This window comes from Pundamilia nyererei, unplaced genomic scaffold, assembly GCF_000239375.1.
Source record: "Pundamilia nyererei isolate P.nyererei 1_Seehausen unplaced genomic scaffold, PunNye1.0 scaffold00068, whole genome shotgun sequence".
Taxonomy (NCBI): Eukaryota; Metazoa; Chordata; class Actinopteri; order Cichliformes; family Cichlidae; genus Pundamilia; species Pundamilia nyererei.
In genome coordinates this window covers 2168800-2187191 of record NW_005187469.1, presented here as the reverse complement: position 1 = coordinate 2187191, position 18392 = coordinate 2168800, and the positions used below count along the sequence as shown (strand labels likewise).

General features: G+C 37.3%; 1 protein-coding gene across 1 annotated transcript in view; it reads left to right on the top strand.

Moving 5' to 3' along the window:
- helz (helicase with zinc finger) overlaps positions 1-18392 on the top strand; it is a 46667-nt gene that overhangs the window by 20570 nt on the left and 7705 nt on the right. Inside the window, exons 17-25 of the mRNA XM_005736294.1 lie at positions 1969-2070; positions 3256-3434; positions 7050-7168; positions 8060-8205; positions 10033-10180; positions 11867-12050; positions 13158-13386; positions 14787-15066; positions 18284-18329. Of these exons, the coding sequence (XP_005736351.1) occupies positions 1969-2070; positions 3256-3434; positions 7050-7168; positions 8060-8205; positions 10033-10180; positions 11867-12050; positions 13158-13386; positions 14787-15066; positions 18284-18329 (1433 nt within the window). The remainder of the gene's footprint in view (positions 1-1968; positions 2071-3255; positions 3435-7049; positions 7169-8059; positions 8206-10032; positions 10181-11866; positions 12051-13157; positions 13387-14786; positions 15067-18283; positions 18330-18392) is intronic.

Below are 18392 nucleotides of genomic sequence, written 5' to 3'. Positions count from 1 at the left end.
TTTTTACTCCACTTTCACTGTGAAATTATAGAAATACTATCACATCTGTCAGTAAAATTAACCTAAGACGAATGGTGATAATTAAAGGCACAGCTAAATGAATATACAAATGAATAAAATATCTTTTTTTGTATTCGGTACAGCAGAGCAATTTATAAAAGCAGGCACTGGTGTAATTTACAAAATTGCAAACTAAATGATGTTTTAACAATGAAATATGAGAACTTTTTTTCCCTACATCTTACGGTTAATCTTTGTTTTGTTTTTTTGTCATTGAGTAAGTTTCCTCTGCTTCATCACTGGATAAAAGACAAACTTGATAAACATTAGTGAAATATTACAAATAAATGGTTTCAATCACCATCATATAAATATAGTCAGCAACCTTGATCTCACAAGCAATCATTTTTGCAGATTACTGATACTCCCTGCTATGTATCATAAAGTGTCAATGGGGTATTTGTAGGGAAATTTGAAAGGGAAATGTGGATGTGAATCAAGTTAATATCACTTATAAATGCAGTAGGGGAGCTCAGTCAAAAGAAATGACAGATGTATCCTGGGGCTGGGCTGTGCAGTGGCCGCCGTTTTCGTTTCAGTGGCCGTCACTGCCTTGGGTTTGACCTTTTTAAAGTTGCGAAATCACAGTGCTATAAAGTGTCAAACTGTGGTGTGTGTCTGTGCGTGTGTTGGAGCCTGTGTTGTGCTGTGTAGTTGTCTATGGTTTGTATTGTCTAGGCCATATCACTTGAAGACAAACTCTGCTGGTCATTTGGACGAATTTGTGTCAATGTGTGGTTGATGCACATGGTTAGTCTGATTGCAACACATTTTCAGGGCCAGAATGGAAGTGCGTGCCAACTATATTGTGATCAATCAAGCTATGTCACTTTAGTGGCCCACACAGTGTTGTATAACAACAAAACAGTGTATGATTTTCTTCCATTGGCATTTTTCATCATTAGTAAGCTCCCTCCCTGTGTAGATACCCACAGGAAACTTTGCAATTTCCCGTGTTAGAAGCAAACCGATGTAGCACAAGCACATAAATGGTTCCCTGGTCTTTATAAAAAATGAATGTAATATCTCGGACAGTGTCCCCTAACAAAAGTTACCATTTTGGTTTTTAATAAGAAAGACCAGGATGTGTATGTGTAATGGAAGAGAGAAAACAGCCTTGGAAAATGTGTAGCAATCTAATATTCATTCCTCAATTCACTCTGAATACATTTAATATTCTGTGGTTAAGATGAATTATAGATATTTTAAAAGCTATGACAAGGGGAGGTGAGCCCATGGATTAGTGCTTCTGGCTCACCATATTTTTAAAAACGTTAACAAGACCGTATATCGACCCTGGTCAGGTGTGCTCAAGATGTGAATTACCGTATTTAATATTGGAAGCTTTCTCTGTACATCTTTAGCTGTGATGCTACATGAATGTTTAAAAGTGTAATTATGAACAGGAGTTGTTACTGCTGTCAGGGTGAACAGCTCTGGGTTTGCTGTCCCGGATACTAATATCAGTTTACTTTTTAAGGTTTCTACTGAAAATAGAATGGTATAGAGATTAAATAAATCCCTTTTCTTTATTCCTTATATTTCTGTATTTGTATAGCATTAGTGAATGCAGTTTAATCATGAAATATTATAGATAAGGTATAGATATACAAAAATAATGTTATACTATGTTTTTGGGAAAGCCATGTGCTATTAATCAAAATGAACTGATAGGATTCACAACCACTGTTTTGTTATTTAAAAAACAAACAAACAAACATGCAACTTCATTTTAAACTTTTTATTAAAAAACTTATGAAGTGAAACCATTTCTTAAGGTAGTTTATGTGCCACTGTACCCTGGTGATAATTTATTCTTGCTGCTGGTTTTGGAAGATATCGATACAGTGTTTCAGCAACTGCGTATGATGATTCATGCCTACAGTTGTTTGTCTTTTGTCTCTACAGGGTCCTGATCTGCACCCACTCCAACAGTGCGGCTGACCTTTACATTAAGGACTACCTTCATCCTTATTTTGAAGCAGGCAATCAGCATGCCAGACCTCTCAGGTAAAGAAACACGCCTACGGAACAAGAGATGGCTGAGGGGCAAAACAAGCTTCTCGTTTTGTTTTGTAGCATTTAGTATGTACAGTAGATAAAACGTGCTGTAGTGCCCCGGGGGGAGCATTATATATTGGATTTTAAAGTGTTTAAGTCTCTTTGCAATTTTATGTTGTAAAATAATACCACATAAGCTAGTGTTTGTAGATGCTGAGAAAAACCTGTCAGGTACAGGTGTTCATCTTCTTGGTAAATAAATAAAAACAGTTTTAGTAATGTATTACACATCTCTGTAGTTTACATACTTTGGGTTGGGTGTTTTTTACAGAAGTGATAAGTGTTTCTAAAATGTCTGGTATTTCTACCTTTTGCCCTATATGTCAGCAAAGACCATTCTAGCTGGATAGCATCAATAAAAACTCAACTAGACATTAACTAGATGAATGTTATTGGGCACATAGTCAGAGTTATACATCCATGTACGTGGGTTGTTTTGTTTTTTTCTGCCCTGCAGTGGTAACAAGCAGACGTTTGTTGACTTGAGGGATTTGACCTCATGAACATTCCGGCTTTTCGAACTACTCCTTAAGACAGCAGATATACACTCGAAGATACTGACAGCTTCCTTATACTGCATCATTGACTTCTAATCACATTTCAGCAGTGCCAGAAGTCACCAAAGACATGGAATCAGTGTGTTCCTTGACCAGGCTGGGGTTAGGCTGTGTGTTTGTGTTTTCACACACAAGCCTGGAGACCATATGGGCAATCAAATGACTTGTTTCACATGAGCAGTCGGTCTGATTTCTAGAGCTTCCAGTGTAATTCCTCCATAAGCATTGGAGCCTCCTCCTCTTGGGTCCACTTGTCTGCTTTGAGTGAACTCAGTCAATACAGAAGTTATTTGAATATTTAGGGGCAGAGTTGAAAGTGCACCACTGCAGAAAGTATGTCCAAAGGGTCTGCTCTTGGCAGCCTTCTGTGTGGATAAGATTGCGCTCAGTCTGAGGTGCACATCAGATATCATGTGCAGTCATGCATTTTTACAAGCATTTCCAGTCTATCTGCTTTTAAGTGAGACAAAACATATAAAATTAAATGAAAATTAACAGTTTCATTCACACTGAGACTTGAGTATTTGCTTTTTGTGATTGTAACTCTTGATCTTTCTGCTTTCTTTGCTCACTCCAGGGTATACTTCAGGAACCGCTGGGTGAAGACGGTCCACCCAGTGGTCCAGCAGTACTGTCTCATCTCCAGCACACACATCACTTTCCAGATGCCCACAAGGGAGGACATCCTCAGGCACCGCGTGGTGGTGGTCACCCTCAGCACCTCCCAGTACCTCTGCCAGCTTGACTTGGAGCCTGGTAAGTCGTATGAAAACAAACAAACAAAAAAACCCATTAAGTCACGCTGACCTATTGGTTGAGGCAGCCATTGTTCTCAGCAGCTTTTATTTGGCATACCAGTATTTGCACTTGGATTAAACTTGCCAGCCAGAGTAGCTGACACATTATATATCAGGCATACATGCTGAATGAATGCTGAAGTGTGGTTTGTGTGTGAGATGGGGCTTAATTTAACTCAGGATTGTTCTTGTTTTTTGCATTGCTGATTAAATAATTGAGGCTGAGAAACGGTAAAAAAACGACAACAACAAAAAATTGCTCGAATTCCCAGAATGGTTCAACCATAATTTCAGCAATTTAATAAATGAGTTTTCTAGTATGTTCTAAAATGTCTTACAGCACGTGAGCATGCGTGTGCACACTTTTTTAAAGGCTTGTAAATGTATGCAAACAGAACACAGTCACTCTCATTTCCTGTTCTTTGGTCATCCCCACTGACTCTGACAACCATTGCTGGCAGGGGCCCACCATTTATAGAGGGTTGGAACTCATTTAAGTTATGTAAAAGACATGGAAAACAAACCAATTTGTCAGTGCAGGCTAATAACCGACACTAATGTGTCAGCGGAGGGGGCTTTGTCGGTTGCTTGGAAACACCATCTGCCTGTTTCTAATGTACTTTTACATCATTAGCCCTCCTCCCCACGTTTCATCTGTCCTGTTCTCCTGTTGGTTGATGGTGATGAAAATCTCCAGGAAACGAGACACTTGGGAGCCAGCAAGTCTTCTAAGTAGCGATAACAAATCTCGCACCCAAAACACAGGTCCCCCGAAAGATGATGTTTAGGCTTTTATGTTTGGCTTGATGACTTTGCTTTTTTTTTTTTTCATGGTCTAGGTATGGGATTTGGCATGTAGACATTGTGCATGTATTGTTTAGCATGCCTTTATATATCTTAACAAATTCTTGTTATTATGATATGCAAAAATCCCATTCCCAGCAAAAACAGACATTCTTTGCTTCTACTAATTTGTGCAGCCCTCACAGCATGTTTTTGCCTGGATGCATTACTTTTCTCTACTGTGCAAAGTTCTATATACAGTTAGGCCCATAACTAACTGAAGTTGGATTTGTATTTCTTTTTCTTGCAACTTTCCTTCTGTGATTTAAAATCCACCACCCAAGTGGATTGTAAATCAAACCACTGATGTGCTTGAAGGGCAGACATTCAACAAAAGTATTGCATTAACCATTCAGCAATTACAACTATTATTTATACACATTCCTCAAGTTTCAGATGCAAAGAAACGATGGACAATCTAGCATAATTTTAAATATAGGGGGTATTTTAGTAATTGGTGGCAAAAGCCTTTGCAGTCAATGACTGACTGAAGTTCATGGATGTCAGGAAATGCTGTTTCCCCTTCCTTGAGATCACACTATGCCACAACACATTCAAGTAGATGATCAGAAACTGTCCTTCTGATGGGGGAGTTCCACACAGCTTTCAGAGCTTCGTTACAAAGCTTGTGTTGTAGGTTTAGTTACGCACTCCAAGACCCTTTCACACTTGCACACTTTTCAAATCACTTTTACAGTGTGAAAAGAGCCAAAAAAAAAAAAAAAGACTAAAAGGGAGAATGTGCGAGACTGGGCGTGTGAGTAGAAGAAATTGTCATTTATTATTGAAGAGTAATCTCTCTACCAAATCATTTCTGCAGTTCTGTGCCTCTGATCTCTTTCACCTCCTTATTACCCTACTCTCCTTCTTTCGCTTACTACGGTTTTGTGCAAATTCAAAAACTTCAATTATTAGCCCAGAGACTGATGGCTGCAACAAATGAATTTGTGAATAATTTCTCTGAGGCATTTCCAAAGTGCAGTGGTAAGCACCATATAAATTCATTTGTGCTTCTGACCATCTGATGCTCATAAAGACGATCTTTTCTTCCCTCTCACACCGCAACTAATCTCTACTCATCTGCCTGAGAAAATGTTCTCATTTTTGAGTATTATAAGTCAATTGACATGCACATAACTTTATATTTATTATTCTAACATGTTTGCTCTTTGCATACCAAGATATTGAGTGTATAATAAGGAAATTATTCATCTTAAGGCCTTTTCGTCCCTTTTTTGGTTTTATAACGGGACAAACAGCCAATGTTTTTTGTCTTATACATGCTTTTAATTTCACATGTTATGGTAATCAGCACTCCATGATAATTAAATTTCCCTCCACTGCTTAATAAACTCTAAGTGCATGTACAGATGATGTTGTAGGACTCGCACGGTCAGTTTATAGCAAATAAGAGGGAAATTTCAAGGAAAAATGAAAATTTAACAACACTTTCTAAAGTTGTTTTCACTAACATTTTGCTCTCTGCATAGTGAAACACTGAAACTTTGCTATGATGCATCCAAATTCATATTTTAAATTAATTATTGAAAAGCCAAGCCAGAGACTATTTATGTGTATTGTTTAACGCACAGTTACATGTAGTTATTTAGAATATTTGTAAGCTCTGCAACAAGCATTTTTCCCTTTATTAACTGAAAATAAGGGAAACATTACAAGATATAGACTTTATAATTCTGATGGGACATTTCTCAGTTATACTTTGTATAAACCTACTTATTCACATTCTGTGTGCAGTGCATGGACTGTTGCATCAAAATGTTTACCATTTTATCAGGATCACTGCAGGGAACAGTGCCAGCCTATGCTTCAGTGAAGTGCATACAGCGTTAAAGGCGATAACACTGGTTTCAGGCTTTGTAGTTGGGGGGGAAAAAAGCCTGCAAAAAATATTTTGCAGGCTTTTTGCATTTTCAAAGGCTGATACTAAGGATTGAATGTTGCTTCAAATTAAACTGCTCCACCTCTTTTCTTGCCAGGCCCTTTTTCTTTGTTGTTGTTTGTTTACTTTTTTGTCAGTTTTTTTATTTCCCACTGTCAAATTTCATATCTGCATGTCCTTTTCTGTGGAAATAGTGTAGCTTTAGAGGATGTTTGCTGGTTGTTTTTCAGCCTCTCTTCCTTGCTCCTTGTTGTAGCACTCATTTGCCATGCTGTTTTATCCCTCTCCCCTCATTCTGCCGACCTCTGTTAGAGCTTTTTAAGGCAGGGTTAGACTAAAAGTTTAGTCATTTGTATGTGCACGGAACCCTGCCTTTAAGTTGTAAGACTGGTTAAAACAATGGGAGAAAAAAATATAAAGGACACCAATGAAGCGTGTGTGAGAGAGATTTAAAAAACAAACAAACAAAAAAACTGTTTGGTCGTAGAGCATGAATGTTTGTTGTTTCTGTGTGACAAATTTGTAAGATTTTATTGATGTAAGATTTTTTTTTTAATTAATAAGTAATGGAGTCAACATTACAAACAACAGAAAACTAAAGATAAACATTTTATTTAAGATCAACATTAGCCTAGAACTGTTGACAGTGTTGACTTGATGTGTGTCCACTTTTCCACTCAACGAGAAAGGTCAATGCTGCAAGTTCTTCACCTTTATGCTCTTATTAGAAAAGTATATCGTAATAAATGGGAATAAAGAGCAATTTTGAAGCAGTGAAATTGTAATATATGTACAGGTGAATAGATATTTGTGTCTTGTCTGTTTTGATAGGTTTGTTCACTCATATCCTATTGGATGAAGCGGCCCAGGCCATGGAGTGTGAAACCATCATGCCTTTTGCTCTAGCTAGCAAGACAACCCGCATCGTGCTGGCCGGAGACCACATGCAGGTAAACAAAGACAGTAAGAATTCAACTTTGAGCTTGTAGAAGCCTCAAAAGTGGCCCTTTTTAAAGACTAACTGTATCTATACTGCTTTGTGAATTGCTATATAATAACAACAACTACATTATAGTGTCTTGGGGTCTCAAATGCTTGAAGAGGTTTTTCTTTAGCCCAAAGTCAAAACACTTAAGGAGATGGATCAAACTACAGATGGTACCCGGGACATCAAGGAATAGTAATACCATTTTGCACTTTGCTTATTATTAGGTTCTTATCTGACCTACTTCAGAAAACAAAGGAACAGGCAGCAGCTACTGTGGCTCTGTGGTTTTAGAGACCACTTCAACCACAAAAAACAAAATATAAACTCATGTCAGTCAAGCTTTCTAAGCCAACACAAGGAATTAAAACCTAATTTCCTCGTCTGCTGGTTTTAAGACTGTGCACAGGATTACCGGTAGTGAAGTGGATGAAGATGCAGCATGAGTTGTGCTTAAATTACTTGATCTCTCTATTTCTTGGAGGAAAGAAAAACAGTATTAAGACGCAGTGTCCACCAATGCATCCATATGTTTCTTTCCCAGTCACACTCAGCTTTCTTCTGTCGACTTTCCTGTCCTGTATAGATCACTACAGAAAGTTATCATCATCATTAATTTACATTACAATCAAACACTGTATACAATTTCACTGACTGTCAGCAGTAAAATGTCACTTGCCAATAACAAATGATTTATTTAGATATTTGGTCAACATGGAAAAGCTTTGATGGACTTCATTAAAGAGGAAAAATAATGAAGGGGAACCGTGAAATATCTTGGGTGTAATTTTATAACTACCATAGCTTTCCTTCACTACTACTACATCCTCTTTTTTTCTTCTCCTTCAATTTCCAGCTCAGTCCATTTGTGTACAGCGAGTTTGCACGGGAGCGCAACCTGCACGTGTCCCTGCTGGATCGACTGTATGAGCACTACCCCCCTGAATTCCCCTGTCGTATTCTCCTTTGTGAGAACTACCGCTCCCATGAAGCTATCATCAAGTAAGTGCCTGCTTTCCCTTGCTACCTTGTCTTGAGTACTGTCTGAAGAGGCTGAGAGGGATGGGGTCTTAAGCTTTACTGAGTGAATATATGTCAGACACAAGCTGACTTGTGCTGCAATTTCTCAGTTAAACTGACCTGGTGATTTTTGATAATTACTGAGACATTAAGGCTTTGACCAGTCGAAAAGTTTGTTCCTCAATCCAAAGGGACCATGTTAGACAGCAGGTGGATAACTAGACAGTTAACTGTGTTGCTGCTCAGGGAACCAACTCACCTGCTAGCTGGCTCAGTGTTAAGCTCTCCACAGCCATGCTGGTGATCTGTCTCCATTGCTGTGTCCTCCTGCTGTGGCTCCATCTTGCAGTAAAAAGGATTTGTCCTTTGCAACTTTAATTACTCTTGGCTGCCATCAAAATGGAAAAATAACTCATTTCTGGAACTCCATAACCAAAATTCTTGCAGTCTTTTCTTGCTGTTGTGTTACTGTAACACCTTAAAAATGAACTGCTACCCCCCATCTCAACACAGGTACACAGTTATTTATTTATTATTGGCTTGCTGCCTGACATCATTACAGAAAAATAAACCTGCTCTGCTACCATTTGTTACCATTGGTAAGTCTGCTGCTTAGTGTTGTATGTTGCCAGAATAGTGCCTCATTCATCTTATTAAGCATAATACAGCATGATATCCATGATATTATAGTTTGAAGGAAAAAAGGAATAACTGTCTAAGCCATGCCCTTTGGCTGTGTCTATACACAGTCACATCACTCCACAGGTGCACGGTGGGGTAGCGTCATTTATCTGAAAGTGATTCAGTAGAAAGAATTCTAGGACCAACTTGTGCCCACGTATGTGTATCTGGGTTTCAGACCACTTAGCTCTTTACTTCTTCTTGTTGTACTTGTTTATTATCCCAAAATAGTTTAACTTAAGATTTATGTTAGCTGATCTACTGGTCAGTTTCTGCTCTACAACACAGTCATAACTACTGACAAAGACTGCTCCTGCACTTTTTGAGACTCAATTTTGGGCAGCATAGTTACACGTTCCCATGTTCTGGGCCTGGTCCATTTTACCACCCTTTTCAGTTACAGATCTTTGGTCTAGCAGTCTTCATCCATTATGGCTTTCCTTCACTGTTCAAATTGGACCTCATAAACAGCTACATGTGTAGATGATCACATTTACATAAATTTAATCTTGGTTTAACCACGGTTTGCCTGCCAGTGATCCTTCTTTGATCATAGAGAGCTTGGGTTTCCACTGCAGTGGCATCTTTCTATTGGGCTTAACTCTGTTGCTGCTATAAAATCACAAACAGCCTCATGCCAACTTCATGCTCCCTGGATCACTTTAGAAATCAATACTAGTGGCAGACAATTAGAGAGCAAGTACAAAGTTGTCTTCATTGTACATCTTTGAAGCTTAAAGGATCACCTCTCATCAAAATGTTTGTTTAATTTTTATACTTTAAGTTGTCACTAGTACTGGTAGTATACACATTGTACCCATGAACATGCATACTCTGTACATAAGGCAAGTTTGTATTGTCATTGGGCACAGTAGAGTTTCAATACTGCTCCATTTTGATCCAAACACGTTTTGACGATCATGACAAAAGTGAACAAATACCCATCCTTATAGTAAAGCTTAATTTCAAGGAATGCATGAATCATATATGCGGGACATGTGGTTCACGTTAATATCAGTTTTTGTGAACATCTATTTGAAAAATTAAAAACAATTACCAAGATCAAGCAATTGTCCTCCAAATTCATGTCACTCTTTTATTTTTCCTTTTCTTCTTCCCTTCGTAAAGCTACACTTCAGAATTGTTCTATGATGGGAAGCTAATGGCAAGTGGGAAGCAGCCCTCCCATAAGGACTTCTACCCTCTGACCTTCTTCACAGCAAGAGGAGAAGATGTCCAGGAGAAGAATAGCACTGCCTACTACAACAATGCTGAGGTATGGCATATAAAGCCTTCAAGAAATATTTTTGGTCTTATAAACATCTTATGGAAATAATGTGGTTCAGTTTAAATAATTCAAGGTGTTAAATAAGTGGCGTAATGACCCCCTCTGGACTGGTACTAAATGCAACCCAAAGCATATTTAAACCAGTTTCCTGTGTTTTATGTGTATAATTATACTCGCTGTGTATTGGCCTCTATGCACTTCTAAAACATATAAACTGCTACTCACTATGGCCCCTGAACTCCACCTATTTAAACTCAGAGTGCCGTAACTGAGCTTTGTGCAAAAGCATGTTTACAAAAAAGGATGCTTTGTAAAAACTCTAAGAGATAAAAAAAAAAAATTAGTTAAAATAAAAGATCAAGAAATGGTTTCTTACCAGTATAGTTGCCAACTTCACACATTAGCTGGTTAGAGTAATATAATACAATACAAAAATAACTAAAAGTTGAGTAATCTTTGGCAGTAAAAAACGCACTTTAGCCTAGTGTCTGATTTTTACAGAGACATAATTATGCATGATTGTTAGATGTGGACCTATACACTCAACATTCTGTATTTGAATTACATAGAAATTAAAGTTGTTACCAGTCTTTGCCTTGGCAAATCATTGCAATTTGTCACGCACATTGCCTTTTATTCCTGAGATGAAACCCATAAACTCAAATGTGATACCAACTTAGACCTACATTAAAACACATGAAGCATAAATTACTGAGTCCGAATTTTGGATGGGTTCTTATTTAGGTTTTCAGTGGACCCTAAGCCTTTATTGTCATGCTCCAAGCAATTAAAGCAATGATCGTTCTTGTTCTCAATGCCACATTAATTACCTCCTGTTTGTTTGATACAGGACCCATGGTGAAATAGTATACATTGAGTAAAACACGCTCATACATCTTATGTCTGTTGTGCAAGAGTCTGTTCAAAGCCTCTACCCTTAGGGCTAAGCTCAGTGAAAATTGAAAAAGCAACCACTTCAACTTTAATAACAGAATTCTTAATTCTAAAATTGTAACTTGAAAATTATTTCCATCAAAGTTTGCCAGTTGTAGGAATTTTTAAACTTAAAGATGTGGCGATATCTATCCAATAGTTTATTTTTTTTTAAACAACATTTTTAAATACACATTTCATGGGGTCTTCAAAATGCTGCAGACACAGCAAACTGTCACAGTTATGGTTTTATCGTGAATGTTTGGTTTCTTTTCTGTTGCTTTGGAGTCTCATTTCCTTAAAATTTAAGTTTGGATTGTATATAACTGAATCACAGTTTTACCAAGAAGGCACACCTCAGCCATGGTAGTTGGGCTAACTTAAAAAAAGGAGATTTTTAAGCATTTCATTAGGCATGAGTCCAGATCAGTATTGTCAGGTAGCATCACCTTAGAGTGGTTGTAGAAAAGATCAGTCGTGAAGGTATTGGAGAATATAGCTCAGTCCAGTTATTTAACATTTTACTTTTTATTATTTATTTATTTGTCAGGACTGATGCTTCATGTTAAAATTGTATTTTTAAATGAATATTAATTGTTTTGCAAGCCTGTGTTTAGTTTTTACAGTTACAGCTATGTTATAACACTTACGTATGTTTATTTTGTAAGTGGGATACATTTTTATTTAAAAAGTTGTTTAAAGAAGACCCTAAATCCAAATGTCTTGATTGTCTCTCCAAAGGTATTTGAGATCGTGGAACGGGTGGAGGAGTTGCGCAAAAAGTGGCCAGTGGCCTGGGGGAAGCTGGATGAAGGCAGCATTGGGGTGGTGTCACCATATGCTGACCAGGTGTTCCGCATTCGTGCTGAGCTACGGAAGAAGAGAATGCCTGAGGTCAGCGTGGAAAGAGTGCTCAATGTCCAAGGTGAGGAACAAATATTTACTAGCACATGCTGTGCTTTGTGTGTCATGTGTTAAGGTGATACATCTCTATGAGTAAAAAGAAAATATCTTAAATTAATGAGCTGATATTTTAGGATGGCTTTGGTAGTATTCTATGTTAGCAAGTGTTAAAACATCATCGTAATTAAAGATATCTATGGTAAGGCATTCGAAAAGACAAACAATATAAACAAGTTCAGAGCATAAATCCCTAAGCAGAAATGCTTGATTCTGTGAAGGTTGTCTCCTATTTTTCTCTTTGAAATGTTGCTTAAAATGAAGGAGACAAACTAAACAAATGCCTTCAATCTTGGGTGTAGCTCGAATGTATTCATATTGTGTCTCACATTATGAAATCAAGAAGATTTCATAATATGATTTGTACAATAAGTCTTTTTTTCCCCAAGTCTCTTTTCTGTGTCGGTCTCACGCAGCTTTCATTTGTATCACATTCAGCTGCTTTCCACAGGTCATTAGCTCCCTCATTAATCATACATGAAACACATGGACACGGAAAAAAACTCGAGTTAGTGGTTAGTAGTTGAATTTAACAGATTTACGTAATGTTTTTCAATAGTTTCTTTCAACAGGCAATACAGGTATACTTATTAATAAACATTTATAAACACGGTAATTACCATTCATTCAGGTTCCAGTAATATAATAAATGTCACATAAGCTACTGGAGAAATTTATTCGGCCACAACTTTAGTTGATTGTTGATAGTTGGTTGTCTTCGGCAAGGTCTTGTAAGCTATAAAGTTTTGCCTTTTTTCTCCTTTTCTGTGTTTTGTTGGGGTTTTTTGGTTTGTTTTTTGATAGTGAAAGAGAAAAGTTAAATTGAAATGGAGAATAGCAAGTTCCTAAAATCTTCTTCTAATAATTATTTTGATTTCAAATGGGTTACTTTTTTTGTTTGTAATATTTTCTGTTGTCATACTGTTATGTCTTGCTAACATATCTTTTTAAATAAATCTTTTTAGAATTTTCCAAAGATCTCTGTTCTTAAGATTTCTGAGTTTAGCTTTTTTTTTTTCTTTTTTTTTTTTAAGAGGGCTTAAAAATGTTTTATTTAAAAATATATTTGCAGGCAAACAGTTCCGGGTGCTGTTCCTTAGTACGGTGCGTACACGGCATACCTGCAAGCACAAGCAAACGGCCATCAAGCGCAAAGAGCAGCTGGTTGAGGACTCGACAGAGGACCTTGACTATGGTTTCCTGTCCAACTACAAGCTGTTGAATACAGCCATCACCAGAGCCCAGTCCTTGGTTGCAGTTGTGGGAGATCCCATCGCGCTATGTTCTGTTGGGCGTTGCAGGTAAATATAGCCTAATTAATATTTTCATATTGTTGGTTACTAATAATTTTGTCTCTATACACCAGCACAGTGCATTTTAAATCAGACTGCCAAGGTTTGATTGAAATGCAAAGTTTCAGGTTTAATTAAAACTACTATATTAATGGTTTAGGAGTTGATCATTTGGTAGATAGTTTGATAATCAGATAAATTAATGTAAGTGCATAAAAGTTGTTAAGTGTCGAGTTTGTTCACGTTTGAATATCTGCTTATTTTTCACCACAGAGAGAGCAGTGGCGTACTCTGTAAACCATAATTGGGTCACTACTAGCTGCCAGATCCTCTCTGTACTATTTGAATCTTTTTAACCCACCTCCGCAGCTGTCTCCATAGCAGCTGTAGTTTGTCTTTGCTTAGGTTTTGTTTATGCTATTATGCAAACAAAATGTCTAAGTCAGTGTAGTAGCCAGCCAAGCTGTTATTCAATATTTATATATTTTTATTAACTGAACAGGTTAAATGATTGCCTCTACCTGCAAGGTGTTGTAGTTTTAAAAATGTTTTCTGATTGCCACTCAGTTCACAAACGGCAACAAAAACTCTGCACTTCTTTCTTCCTAATGAGAGCTGAAAAAATACAGTCTGCACAGTTGGCAGAATAAGTACCATTTTCCTTTTCTATTTTTTCTTTTAAAGGGTTACTTACTCATCATTTAATCAGATTAGGACACGATCGATAGCCTGCCCAACATTTCCCTCATAGCAGTTCCCATTTTATCCTAATGTTGACACCTACTTGACTGCTAATGATACAGCTACTCCTACAGCACAAAAGTTTGTTTTTGAAATGTAAATGTCTTATATCGCCACATTCTTTTGACTGCACATTTCAGGACAGAAGAGAACTAAAGTCAGATGACAAATTAAAGGAGAAAACGGCTCAAAATGCTTTTAGTAGGTTTTTAGGGGGTTTACAATGACTCTTAACATTAAGTGAGAAGTTGCCTCAAGCCGTGCCAGCAAAATGCCAACGACAGTATAACAGCGCCACCAGGTTCCTCACAGTTCAAGGGTTTAGGGTTTTTCTATTAGTTTGTTAGCCATCTTTTATAGACAGCTGTTGTTTGTTTTAATCATATCAATGGAAAGCATTGTGTTCTAAATAAAGTACACAATGCTTTAGAAAGATTTTTCCTTTTCCTCGTTTTCCTTCTTCCCTCTAGTTTTTCTGCACTGTGCACATGCCTCTTTGCTATAAATAGTCGTGATATTTTATGTTTATCCCCCAAGTCATTTGTAACACTGGCAGGCAAAAAAATTCAATTGATAATCCATTAAACACCCAATTCAAATAAGAAACGATACCAGAGACTAGAAGAAAATCTTCAACATTTTTTGTTTTTGTTTTTGCCCACTTCCAGAAAATTCTGGGAGCACTTTATTTCCATTTGCCATGAAAACTCGAGCCTACATGGCATCACCTTCGAGCAGATTAAGGCTCAGCTGGAGGCCCTGGAGCTCAAAAAGACCTATGTCCTCAACCCATTGGCTCCAGAGTTCATCCCTCGTGCCCTTAGGCCCCTGCAAGGACACCATTCGTCTTCACAGGCCCTCCATCCCCACCATCATCCACATTCTCAGCATGCACAGCCAGCCTCCAACAAGCAGGGCCCCCAGCAGCAGCAACAGTCACCTCCTAAGGTAAGGTGTTTTTCAGTGTGGAGGGCAAAATGGAAAGAAAAAATACTGCATTTCTATTTTTTTCACAAGTATTTTGAATAATAATGATAATGCTGATGGTTGTTATAAACAAAGCTGAAATGGTAACACTTTAGGAAAATGCAGACACCTATCAAATTTCACCAATGTGTCATGTCAATTAAATAAGTTCATAATTTAGTTACTTTATCAATAAAGAAATAGTCAGAATTCACATTAACTAAACCTGTGGTAGTCTGTGAAGTTTCCTGAAGGTGTTTCTGCTGTCATCCTCTCATTGGATGAGAGGTGAGATATAAAACTTTTGTGCTGCAGCTGCTGATTGTCATAGTAACACAACCCGCTTCCCTGCTTGGAAGTGATTTTGAACTCAACCATTGGAAACACAGTGACCATTTGACATGGTAAACAGAGCAAAGTCTAAGAGGACTGAATTTGAGCTGAGAAGCATAATTTGTTTGTTTGGGTTTTTTTGTTTGTTTTTTTTCCTTGCTTGTGGAAAATTGACATCCATCACTGTCTGCATATTGCTGTGTATTCCCATTGTCATATATATATATATGGCTCTCTACCTTTAACATAAGTAGGCTTCAAGATGATTTGAAAAAAAAATGCAATAAAGACAGTTAAACACTCATACAAAATTACAAAAATAAAAAATTTGCTCAGTTGGATTTTTCTTCCACTGACTATTTTTTAACCTAATATGCATGCAGAAATAATTATTATTTTGTCACATTTATTTATTTATTTATATTTTTTATATTATGTTATTTGTTGTCATATTAATAATACACTGTATAGTGATATTTGAAAGCTAATTGTTTATACTATATATGTGTTATTGTTTGTCTCAGAAGGCCTAGGGTGTTGACAGGTTTTTAGGACCCATTTGCGTAAGAAGAATCTTAAATGGTGTTGAATTTATTTTTTTTATGCCAATCCAATATTCATGTTAGGTAAGAACACACTGGTTTATCAAAATAGAAAGCAAATTATCAGAAATAAATTGAGTGCTACCTACTTTTATAGAATAAAACTTTATAAAAGCTTTCCATATGTGGATGCAAATCAAATATCTGAACAAATGACTCAGTTTAATTTTCACCACAGGAAATAATTTTATGATCAGTCCTTTTATTCCAAAGGGGGATCAGTCCTTTTATTGAAAACAGAATATTAGCATAACCTGTTTGGCAGAAGATCTGTTAATTGTTTAGGTCAGGATGAAATGTCTGCCTCGCCTCTGTGTCTGCACTGAGGTAAAGGTTAACGAAATCACCACTGCTGACAACCTGCTGCCATCACCCACTGGGCCTAATGAGCTGGAGCTCCGCAGTAGCAGCCAGCTTTACAGACTCGCACACTTCTATTTGCACAGTCATACTTACAACTATGCTAAATATGCAGATAAACGTTTGCAATTACACCATTATGCAGAATGTGCTAAATATTCTATATGTATTTATGCACAGTTTGATGTTCATTAAAAGGTCAAATCTTTTTTTCTGGTGTCTTTGTACACAGTGTAGACGCTACACATATCGTTCTAATTTATTTCATAATGACAGTATGCCCTGCAGTGGATTCTGATGTTGGCTTGTATTCGACTGCTTCAGTGCATCATTTTAACATCCGTTGCTGATGATCAGTATTTTTCTAAAACTTAACCTCCTGACTGTTGTAGTGTTGTTAGGATTCAAGTCTGAAAGCTACAGAGCACATTTCCACAGTTTGATTATTGTGTGGGGAAAAAAAATCCACTCTTGGTTGATGTTTATCAGCATGCATCAATGAACACAGAAAACTGTAAAGTACATTGTGGTTACAATCATTTAAAACTGAAGCATTGTTGGGCATCCATTTTGCCAGAGACGTACTGTATGCTTCACTGAACTTCAGATTGCTGTTTTCTGATGCAGATGGTGTTTTTCTGCAAGTGTGCAAGACTGATAGTTGTGCTCAAATTTGCCCCATGTTAATTCCCTTACTAAAAATATGTTTAAGTCGGACATTTCTTGGAAAATTCCTCCTTTTCAGTCTTTCTTGCCCCGCCGGTATACCTAGGATTTCACAGTACAGCACACTGCCCCTGTACTGACAGATGGATTGTACTATTGTCACTAATGAAGCTTTAAGCTAACAAACTTTTTGTTTGCCTTTTGTCAGAACTAAGAGAACATTAGGTTACATGATCTAATTTCAGTCTTCTGGATGAAGCCAGTAAATGTTCATCAGTGGTCCCTTTTCATTCTCAGCAGACTCCTGCAATCTGGGAAAATTATTGTACAAGATATCATGTTTAACACCTAGTTCCAGAGAACATTTTGCAGCAGTGAATCTGTGATTGGATCAAATAACTGCCCTGCTAGACTATAGGCACCAGTTTCAATCCAGTGTCTGGCATTGCTCAGTTGATGTTGCACAATGAAACCGTGACAGGGGAAGCTGCTTTGCTATCACATGTCAGACTCTAGTCTGTTTTAAGAAAGGGATCCTGCTTACGCTATACAGAATTTTCACATTTGCTGTGCTGTTGTAATATGACTCAGTTCTGCCAAGTCTGCATTTTACATTCCATTGCCACGTTAAACCATTTGAGTGGAATAAATATATTAGATATCTCTCCTGTAGTTTATTATGGTTTGGTTTAGCTGCTTCTCTGCGCAAGCTGGCAGCCTAGCTACAACACAAGTGTGGACATATTTTAGAGATCCATAAATACCCATAAACATTGGCTTTGCTGTGGTTAACACAGCAAGACTGAATGAAAAAGGCTTTGGCAGACTGTGTGTGCGCTAAACTCCATATTTCAGTTGGCACTTTTGCTCTTTTCACAATGTTATTTCAGCGTAGCTTCTGTTATGTTCTGAATTATACATTTATTTTTCTTATAGCTGTCAAAATTGCTTGTGCTTCGCTTTAGTGTTTTCCTTGTATTATGATGACTTGTCATTTCCCTTGTATATCATGTCTATCTAAGACCATCATAGCAAATCGCACTGAATTGCTGTTAGCATCTTCCTCCTTTAAGTAAGCTAACCCACAGTCATCTACTATTTCTGTTGCATTACTGATTACATTAATAGCAATAATAATTCTCATTCTCCATTCTGTTTGTTTTCTACCAATGTGATATGAGAATAATTTTCTTTTGGCACATTCAGACTCTTAACCTTTGTTACTGATTGTCTTGCAGGGTAAACATGCAAACCACACAGAGCATCTCCCACCTGAAGGATATGGTGAGTATAGCCTTTCTGCTCTTGATTTTCTAAATATTATCTTACCAGAACAGCAAGGAAACA